The 10,973-nt window shown below is 41.6% G+C and overlaps 1 protein-coding gene across 1 annotated transcript; it reads left to right on the top strand.

Moving 5' to 3' along the window:
- Positions 1-7,171: 7,171 nt before the first annotated feature.
- On the top strand, positions 7,172-10,375 carry wdr55 (WD repeat domain 55). The gene is made up of 10 exons (XM_021591428.3): positions 7,172-7,220; positions 7,345-7,404; positions 7,523-7,576; positions 7,697-7,842; positions 7,934-8,034; positions 8,193-8,280; positions 8,475-8,654; positions 8,781-8,880; positions 9,014-9,183; positions 9,489-10,375. The coding sequence occupies exons 1-10, from the start codon at positions 7,206-7,208 to the stop codon at positions 9,817-9,819; spliced, it is 1,245 nt and encodes a 414-aa protein (XP_021447103.1). The 5' UTR covers positions 7,172-7,205; the 3' UTR covers positions 9,820-10,375.
- Positions 10,376-10,973: the final 598 nt, after the last annotated feature.

Raw genomic sequence — 10,973 nt, 5'->3', positions numbered from 1 at the left:
AAAAGGTCCTGGGTCCTAGTGCCTTCACAAGACTTTGTATTTTAACTATTCAATTTAAGGGGCTTTATTGGCATGGGAAACATATGTTTACATTGCCAAATCACGTGAAATAGATCATAAACAAAAGTGAAATAAACTATAACAAATTTACAGTAAACATTAAAGTAATAAATACATTTCAAATGTCATATTATGTCTACATACAGCGTAGTAGTGATGCGCAAATAGTTAAACATAAATATGGGTTGTATTTACAATGGTGTTTGTTCTTCACTGGTTGCCCTTTTCTTTTGGCAACAGGTCACAAATCTTTCTGCTGTCATTGCACACTGTGGTATTTCACCCAATAGATATGGGAGTTTATCAAAATGGTTTGTTTTCAAATTATTTGTAAATCTGTGTAATCTGAGGGAAATATGTGTCTCTAATATGGTCATACATTTGACAGGAGGTTAGGAAGTGCAGCTCAGTTTCCACCTAATTTTTTGGGCAGCGTGCACATAGCCTGTCTTCTCTTGAGAGCCAGGTCTGCCAGATCCTAATTCTTGCCTTGTCTCTCAGATCGTTCACAGCTTTATGTAAGTTACCTGTGGCGCTGATGTTTAGGCCGAGGTATGTATAGTTTTTGTGTGCTCTAGGGCAGGTATTCCTAAACTGGGGTACTCGCAATGCCAAATAAAAATGTGATTCACATTTTTAGAAATGTGAATCTATATTTTAGAAATATAGATAACATTTTCTTCACATTTTCAAACAGTACATTTTCCAACGGGGCTATACATTTGGGTGAGGTTTTTTCTCGCCTGAGTAGCCTCGTTTCACTGCCAAAAATAAAATTAAACCATCTAGTGTTCAGCGAAATAACAACACAATGTCAAATACAGGTAGCCTAGTCAAATAATTAACATCCAATCACATTAACCGTTACTCTCTCGCAGGAAATCTTCACTCTTGTGCAGACATTTAGAAACGAAACATGACAATTTGAAAAATAAGCCACAGGAGTTTTTTTTTGCGAGAATAAAGACGACTTTTGAGGAGTAAGACCTGTACATAAGTAAAAGATATGTCACGCCCTGATCATAGTTTGCTTTGTATGTTTATATGTTTTGTTTGGTCAGGGTGTGATCTGAGTGGGCATTCTATGTTGTATGTCTAGTTTGTCTGTTTCTGTGTTTGGTCTGATATGGTTCTCAATCAGATGCAGGTGTTAGTCATTGTCTCTGATTGGGAACCATATTTAGGTAGCCTGTTTTGTCATTGTGGGTGATTGTCTATGTTATGTTGCTTGTTAGCACAGTGGTTCAGTAGCGTCACGTTGTGGTTTTGTTTTTGAAAGTGTTCAGTTTTTCCATTAAAATGACGAACACTTACCATGCCGCATCTTGGTCTGACCCTTACTCCTCTTCAGACGAAGAGGAGGAAATCTGCCGTAACAAGATAACAATAATAAGAAGGGACAAGGAGCATCCTATATGGTGAGCTACCAAGTGGCTAGGACAGGCAAGCCCCATACTATTGAACTTAATTCTTCCTGCTGCCGCAGATATGGCTGGGACAATTTCTAGGGGAAAAGGCCCTAAAAGCTATACAGACAATGCCTTCATCAAACACTGTTTCACAATGCTTCAGTGACATTGCAGGAGATGTTTTGAAATTACTGCTTCACATACAAGCCAGTGAATTATATGCGTTACAGCTGGATGAGTCAACAGACGTGGCGGTCTTGGCACAGCTCCTGGTATATGTCCTCTACGTTTATGGGGGGTTAATTAAGGAAGACATCCTCTCTTGGAAACCAGGACAACATGAGAGGATATTTTTGAAGTACTGGACAGCTTTGAGACATCAAATGGACTTTGGTGGTCAATCTGTGTATCTGTACTGATGCCACAAAAGCCATGACAGGGATACAAAGTGGAGTGGTAACGAGTGTGCAAGCAGTTGCTCCCGATGCCATTTGGGTACACTGCAGCATCCACCGGGGAATGCCTGACCGCTTGAAAGATGTTTTGGACACTACAGTGAAAATGGTTAACTTTGTTAAAGCAAGGCCCCTGAACTCCTGTGTATTTTCTGCATTATGCAATGATATGGGCAGCGACCATGTAACGCTTTTACAACATACAGAAGTGTGCTGGTTATCAAGGGGCAAAGTATTGACACAATTTTTTTTGAATTGAGTGATAAGCTTAAAGTTTTCTTTACTGACCATAATTTTCACTTGTCTACCTGTCCCTCAACGTAACCAAGACTAAGGAGATTATTGTAGACTACAGGAAAAGGAGGACCGAGCACGTCCCCATTCTCATCGACGGGGCTGCAGTGGAGCAGGTTGAGAACTTCAAGTTCCTTGGTGTCCACAACAACAAACTAGAATGGTCCAAACAAACCAAGAAGAGGGCACGACAAAGCCTATTCCCCCTCAGGAAACGAAAAAGATTTGGCATGGGTCCTGAGATCCCCAAAAGGTTCTACAGCTGCATCACTGCCTGGTACGGTAATTGCTCGGCCTCTGACCGCAAGGCACTAGAGAGAGTAGTGCGTACAGCCCAGTACATCACTGGGGCTAAGCTCCCTGCCATCCAGGACCTCTACACCAGGCGGTGTCAGAGGAAGACCCTAAAATTGTTGAAGACCCCAGTCACAACCTGTTCTTTCTACTACCGGACGGCAAGTGGTACCAGAGTACCAAGTCTAGGACAAAAAGGCTTCTCAACAGTTTTTACCCCCAAGCCATAAGACTCCGGAACAGGTAATCAAATGGCTATCTGGACTATTTGCATTGTGTGCCCCCCCCCCCCCCCCCCCCCACCAACCCCTCTTTTTACACTGCTGCTACTGTCTGTTTATCATATATGCATGGTCACTTTAACTATACATTCATGTACATACTACCTCAATTGGACCAACCAACCAGTGCTCCCACACATTGGCTAACCGGGCTATCTGCATTGTGTCCCACCCACCAACCCCTCTTTTACGCTACTGCTACTCTCTTCATATATGCATAGACACTTTAACCATATCTACATACTACCTCAATCAGCCTAACTAACCGGTGTCTGTATGTAGCCTCGCTACTTTTATATCCTCGCTACTGTATATAGCCTGTCTTTTTTACTGATTTATTTCTTTACCTACCTATTCACCTAATACCTTGTTTTGCACTATTGGTTAGAGCCTGTTTGTAAGCATCTCACTGTAAGGTCTACCTACACCTGTTGTATTCAGCGCACGTGACAAAAACTTTGATTTGATTCAACAAGGTTTTCTGGGTCTATGTTTTTGGTTGGACAGGTTTCTCAATTTCTTTGTTAGGTTTTAGCATCCTTCATCAAACCATTTGTCATTGTTAATTTTCTTAGGTTGTCTGCTTGACATTTTTAGATTTGATAGTATATTTGACCTCTCAGCTTCCCTGTTTAGGTTTTCTAAGTTTTCACCTTCACTATTGCAGTGAAACATTTTGTCTGGGAAATTTGTCTAGAAGGGATTGAATTTGTTGTTGCATGTCTTAATATTTTTCAGTTCCTTTGGCTTTGATGCCTCATGATTGTGCAAAGTGCTGTTCAAGTAGAGTGTGATCTGATAGGGGTGTCAGTGGACTGACAGTGAATGCTATAAGAGACTCTGGATTGAGGTCAGTGATAAAGTAGCCTACAGTACTACTGCCAAGTGATGAGCTATGTTTACCTACCATAGGAGTCCCCTCGAAGCCTAATATTGACTACAGTGCCTTACAAAAGTATTCATCCCCCTTGACGTTTTTCCTATTTTGTTGCATAACAACCTGTAATTTAAATTGAATTTTTATTTGGATTTCATGTAATGGACATACACAAAATTGGAGAAGTGAAATGAAGAAAATAACTTGTTTCAAAAAAATGACAAATGGAAAAGTGTGTGCATATGTATTCATCCCCTTTGGTATGATGCTCCTAAATAAGATCTGGTGCAACCAATTACCTTCAGAAGTCAATTAAAGTCCACCTGTGTGCAATCTAATTGTCACATTGTGTGTGTGTGTGTGTGTGTGTGTATATATATATATATATATACACACACACCAGTTCTGAAAGGCCTCAGTCTGCAACACCACTAAGCAAGGGGCACCATGAAGACCAAGGAGCTCTCCAAACAGGTCAGGGACAAAGTTGCGGAGAAGTACAGCTCAGAGTTGGGTTATAAAAAATATCAAACTTTAAACATCCCACCGAGCACCATTAAATTCATGATAAAAAAATGGAAAGAATATGGCATCACAACAAAACTGCCAAGAGGGCCGCCCACCAAAACTCACAGACCAAGCAAGGAGGGCATTAATCAGAGAGGCAAAGAGACCAAAGATAACCCTGAAGGAGCTGAAAAGCTCCACAGTGGAGATTGGAGTATCTGTCAATAGGACCTTTTTAAGCAGTACACTCCACAGAGCTGGGCTTTACAGAAGAGTGGCCAGAAAAAGCCATTGCTTAAAGAAAATAAGCAAACACGTTTGGTGTTCGCCATAAGGCTCCCCAAACATATGGAAGAAGGAACTCTAGTCAGATGAGACTACAATGTTGCTTTTTGGCCATCAAGGAAGACTGTATGTCTGGCGCAAACCCAACACCTCTCATCACCCAAGAACACCATCCCCACAGTGAAGCATGGTGGTGGCAGCATCATGCTGTGGGGATGTTTTTCATCGGCAGGGACTGGGAAACTGGTCAGAATTGAAGGAATGATGGATGGCGCTAAATACAGGGAAATTCTTGAGGAAAACCTGTTTCAGTCTTCCAGAGATTTGAGACTGGGATGAAGGTTCACCTTCCAGCAGGACAATGACCCTAAGCATACTGCTAAAGCAACACTCGAGTGGTTTAAGGAGAAACATTTAAATGTCTTGGAATGGCCTAGTCAAAGCCCAGACCTCAATCCAATTGAGAAGCTGTGGTATGACTTTTTACAGATTGCTGTGTACAGATTGCTGTACGCTAGCGGAAGCATTCCAACTTGAAGGAGCTGGAGCAGTTTTGCTTTGAAGAATGGGCAAAGGTTCCAGTGGCTAGTTGTGCCAAGCTTATAGAGACATACCCCAAGGGACTTGCAGCTGTAATTGCTGCAAAAGGTGGCTCTACAAAGTATTGACTTTGGGGGTGATGAATAGTTATGCACACGCAAGTTCTGTTTTTTTTTTGTCTTATTTCTTGTTTGCTTCACAATAAAACATATTTTGCATCTTCAAAGCGGTAGGCATGTGTAAATCAAATGATACAAACGGTTGTAAGGCAACAAAGGGGGGTAAATACTTTCGCAAGCCACTGTATGTACATACCCAGCATCCAACAGAGATGCACGAGTTGTGACCCGTTTTTGTTGGTTATGTTGTTGTAGTTGTGTCTATGGGGGCATATGGGAGAGGGAATGCTGTCCCCACCCCCCAGGTACCCCCTGTGTGCTGAGGGTATCAGGTTCTTGTCCAGTTCTGGCATTTTGGTCACCACGTGTCCCTGGGCCAGGAAATTGTTGCTCTCCTCCTCTAGGATGGAGAAGCTGTCATCCTTAAAGTATTGGGGGTATGTGGGTAGCCTATCAGGTGTAGGCTATATCATACTTCCAAATGAAGTTAGCCAAAACAGAATACAAACGTAAAACATAATAATAAAATAATAATAATATCCACATTGTGTTTTCTAATGGCAGCTATTTTTCAGAGATGTGATCAACATTAATCAATCAATTAATCAATAAATCAATTATAATTCTCGTTAATGCAATATACACTCTCCCACCACCATTTGCTACAGAAGTGTTTCTTAATCCTGTTCCTGTGGAGAGCTGTGTACTGCTAGGACAAAAACACAAATGTGCACCCACTATACAGTCATTAACAGAGGTTGTTCGGTGAATAACGCTCTGGTGATTAACCTCGTCCATCTGAGACCTGAAGACTTGTGTTAGCTCCCTGAGATGATGCCTTGCCTTTAGCTCAGCAGACTTGTGGCGCACAGGAGATCCTGGTTAGAACCGCAGTCAGTCACATGGCGCCGTGACCCAAATGGGTGTCTGCAAGAAATAAAGGGAAAGGGGATACCTAACCCCTCTGAATCAGAGAGGTGCGGGGGGCTACCGTAATCAACCATGTCATCGGCGCCCGGGGAACAGTGGGTTATCTGCCTTGCTCGGGGTCAGAACAACATATTTTTACCTTGTCAGCTCGGGGTTTCGATCCAGCAACCTTTCGAGATCAATGGTTGATGTCACTATGTGTTGGGGCCAAAGATCAAATTGAGCTTTTTAGGGCCACTAAAAACCTTGATCTATGGACCCATGATCTGTTAAGCAGTAGGCTTCATAGGAGCAAAGGGATGTGATATGAACCTCAGCAACGAAATGTAATTCACCATTTATAAAATTGTGTAGGATTTGGCGGAGGGAGACCTCGTGTGGCAGTCGTTGGAGCTTTTTACAGTCTGTGTTGGAGTCATTCGAAAAAATGTCAATGTTTTATTTCAGTGTAACTAGCTAGATACATTTATTTATCTGAATGTTTTTTTATTTCACCTTTATTTAACCAGGTAGGCAAGTTGAGAACAAGTTCTCATTTACATTTGTGACCTGGCCATGATAAAGCAAAGCAGTTCAACACATACAACAACAGAGTTACACATGGAGTAAAACATACAGTCATACAGTAGAAAAATAAGTGTATATACAATGTGAGCAAATGAGGTGAGATAAGGGAGGTAATGGCAAAAAAAGGCCATGGTGGCGAAGTAAATACAATATAGCAAGTAAAACACTGGAATGGTAGATTTGCAGTGGAAGAATGTGCAAAGTAGAGATAGAAATAATGGGGTGCAAAGGAGCTAAATAAATACAGTAAGGGGAGAGGTAGTTGTTTGGGCTAAATTATAGATGGGCTATGTACAGGTGCAGTAATCTGTGAGCTGCTCTGACAACTGGTGCTTAATTAAAGCTAGTGAGGGAGATAAGTGTTTCCAGTTTCAGAGATTTTTATGATGTATTTTTTTTGAAAAAATAAATAAATCATTCTGTTTGCGTTTGTTGCTGCCCTAATGGGCATTGTCTGCTTTTGGTCCAACCGAGGGTATGCCTGGTTAATTTTGCAACGTTTTGGTAAATTTCGCAACGTTAATAACGTTGCAAAATTTGCATGTTTGAATGCATCTTTGGCTTGGTTGAAGTCTACAGAATGCATAATGGCGGCTTCCTTGGTGAGACCACGAGTATCTTTACCATACGACAATTATGGTGTTAGCCCGCTTTAAACACGTTTTTGTCAATGGCTAAACGTGATTGTGACTTATCAATGGTGTTGTTTTTGCCTACATTATTCAGGAAGTCGGGACTATTTCGATAATGACTGGTTCTGATGATTTGAAAACAGAAGATACCGGGGTAGCTAAGTTAGCTAACCATTCATACATGCTTCAGCTCTAGTCCGAATGTGTACATCACCACATTTCAACTATTTTATTAAGTCAATCTGACAGTCTTTTTCTATCCCATTCTATAGGACGAGTCGGTAGAGGACACAAAAGATGATTTGAAAAAAGATCAAGGTTCTGAGGTAATTAACAATCATGCATGCAACTAGGTTATAAGGCTTCTCCGCGCCTAATGTGCTTCGGTATCATCACATTTAATGACAGCCTATTATAGTAGTATTTTCTTTATCATATTCTCCTAGGAAGACGAACCGGCAGAGGAACCAAGAGAGCCAAGGATTCGTGAAACGCCAGAGGACATCAAACTCGACGCAATTGTCAACACATTGGCCTTCCATCCAAAACAAGATATTTTTGCTGCCGGGGATATTGACGGCGATATTTACGTGTAAGAAATATAACCACTTGTGATGCTTATGAACATTTACATAAATGTAAGTGCCATTGTGGAAGTGAACGTCATTGTTTTGCATCCCCAGATACTCCTACTCATGCACAGAGGGGGAGAGCAAGGAGCTATGGTCGTCTGGACATCACCTCAAGTCCTGCAGGGAAGTTGCTTTCTCTCATGATGGACAGAGTAAGTGTGATCACTGGTAGGGTTTGGTTGCCTTGAATTTATTTTGCTTGTGATACATTTTTATCATCGTGTTGGTCAACACAACTTGCTGGGCCCTTCTGTCTGTTATGCCGTAAATGGTTAAACATCAACCAGTAGTTCCTTTTCTGTGTATGTAGAACTGTTCAGCGTTTCAAAAGACAAGTCAGTCCATCTCATGGATGTGGAAGGGGGAAAACTTGTCACACGCATCGCCAAAGCACACAGGTAAAGTCTCTTTACTCCATTGATGTCACTAGTTTAGGGCTTTTTGTTTATTTTTCTACACCCTCACTTGTTCAATGTTCTGTTGTCCAATTGCTTAACTCTGAGACTGTCCAAAGCAGAGAGAGCCTAATGATTGTATTGCACTATTGTGGTTGCAATGTCTGGTTTCCTCACCTTCACCCATATTTGACCAGTGTCCCAATCAATGCGCTGCTGCTGGTGGATGAGAATGTGCTCGCCACCGGGGATGATGGGGGGACACTGAAGGTTTGGGACATGAGGAAGGGCACATCGTTCATGGACCTGAAGCATCATGATGACTATATCAGCGGCATTGCTATTGACCAGGCCAAGAGAATGCTTCTCACCTCCAGGTAAGAGTTCAGTTCAGACACGGGATGGGGATGGATAATTAAAGTGTTTTCAGTGGCTCTATTCATTGAGACTAGCATGTACAGATGTGACTTGTCAACTGACATGAATGATGTTTTATGTCACAGTGGTGATGGGACGATGGGGGTCTTCAACATCAAGAGGCGGCGATTTGAGCTCCTGTCAGAGTTCCAGAGTGGGGACCTTACCTCGGTGGCCATTATGAAGGTGAGTGTCTCATCCTCTTTATCTGAAGGTTCAGGACTGGCTAGTCTACTGGCTGAGACACATGAAATCCTTGCATTATCTAAAAAGACGTTCAGAGTCAATAACTTAAGTTGTTCCCTGCCTCGTCACACAGCGAGGGAAGAAGGTGGTGTGTGGCTCCAGTGAAGGGACTATGTACATCTTCAACTGGAACGGCTTTGGAGCCACCAGTGACCGCTTCGCTGTGAAGGCAGAATCCGTGGACTGCATTGTTCCCATTACAGACAGTATACTGTGTGCTGCCTCCATGGATGGAGTTATACGGTGTGTTATACAAGTGTTCAGTTGGATATATAGGATCTAAAGAGTTTAATGGTTTTGGAGACTTTAATTATTTAGAAGTAATATGTTAAGTTGTCATCTGCATTAGATGATAACATGCAAAGCACAGATTTGAGGGAGATTCTTTTGCAAGGCTTTGTACTTCAAATCTCCTATAGAGGGCCAGAGTATGCCAAACATACTTATGACATGGCTTGATTTTTCATTGGGACCATTTTTAGTTTTCAGTGATACAGTACTGAAGTTTTTACTTAGACTAATTAGAATCTCTCTCTCCCTCTTGACAGTGCCATAAACCTCCTGCCCAATCGGGTACTGGGCTGCATAGGGCAGCATGTTGGGGAGCCTATTGAGCAAATTGCCCGCTCTCGCGACTCACGTTTCCTGGCGAGCTGTGCCCACGACCAGATGATCAAGTTCTGGGACATTTCAAGTCTCCGCGACATGACAGTCAGTGACTACCGGAAGAGGAAGAAGAAAGATGGAAACCTCAAGTCCCTCAGCAAGAAAGCCTATGGGGGTGGGGATGACTTCTTTTCTGGACTGATGGAAGAGACTGAGGCAAAACAGGAAGAGAAAGAAGAGGATGAAGGAGACAGTGACAGCGACAGTGATTAAAAGATACTTGTGGAAGTCATGCCCATCATATGTTGCCAGAGGTGTTGTGTGCTATTGGTCAAACAACTCCTGGCCATTGCACCAATAAACTATTCTCAGCCGGCACTGTTGAAAGGGGTATCTTGGCAGAGTGGAAGCTTTAGATGGTATATGCTTGGGGCATAGCCTTGGAGATGAGAACAGCCTGTTTCATCCACTGCTTTTAGTGTGGTTTTCTCCTGAAACATGACTCTTCAAAAGTCTGGTGCAATCCCAGGTTAAAATAAAAAATGTTTGTTAAATGTAGAGCCCTTAGAAATTAGTCCCATAGATCTGGTTGGATTCTGCCATTGGAGAGCTGAGCTATGGGAACTCAGGATCAAGGAAGAGTCTGGGGCTGCTTATGGGGTCAGAGGTCAAGGGTCACTGTTCAGATTCGTCTTGCAAGAGGAAACCCCTCGGCCTGGTTTGCTGTAGTATCTTTTCCTTATTACCGGTATTGTAGCATGACATCATGCACATGTATGTAATGTACAGCATGACATGGAAATAAAATGTTTTTTTTGTTTTTTTTTTACATTTGATTCGATTGATGTATTGTTTTCAATTTAAAGTTTTATTAAGTTCTTGTTTTTCAATCAACCAACAGAACACATTCCACATTCACAGATGTGACAGGCTTTAAAAAAAAATAATAATAATAATACTTTTGAAAAAATAAAAATACAATTAAAATTAATGATAAAGTCAAATAAAAGCATTTATTTTTCTTAATCTATATATTTTCCTTGGTACATATATATATATATACATACCGTACATACATACATACGCACATATACATACACACACACACACCTACGCACACGTACTCAAAAACTAAATTAAAATAAAAACACACAAAAAAAAAAAAACAACACTTGCAGCAGCACTATCAAGGTTCTTATCAGCTATTTCAAGCATTCGCTGAGACGACGGGCCAATAATTAGTTTTTAGGTTTTACAGTACCTTACACAACATGTATCTGCGCATTTCCCTAGTCACCCCGTTCACTCTGTCCAGTTTGAAATATAGTTGAATAGTGGAGACCAAAGTCTATCGAACTTGGGCTGTCTCTTGTGGAGGTCATAAGTGAGCTTTTCAAGAGGAAGAAAGTCAACAATCTGGTCAATCC

Source organism: Oncorhynchus mykiss, chromosome 29, assembly GCF_057628025.1.
Source record: "Oncorhynchus mykiss isolate SJ-2025 chromosome 29, ASM5762802v1, whole genome shotgun sequence".
Classification (NCBI taxonomy): Eukaryota; Metazoa; Chordata; class Actinopteri; order Salmoniformes; family Salmonidae; genus Oncorhynchus; species Oncorhynchus mykiss.
The sequence above is the reverse complement of the archived record's forward strand: the minus strand, read 5'-3'. Positions and strand labels throughout refer to the sequence as shown.

Excerpts from the sequence above, each read along its gene's own strand:
- wdr55 (XM_021591428.3), top strand. Across the intron at positions 7,405-7,522 it reads TGAAAACAGAAGATACCGGG|GACGAGTCGGTAGAGGACAC; the intron begins GTAGCTAAGTTA and ends CCCATTCTATAG. Across the intron at positions 7,577-7,696 it reads AAAAAGATCAAGGTTCTGAG|GAAGACGAACCGGCAGAGGA; the intron begins GTAATTAACAAT and ends ATATTCTCCTAG.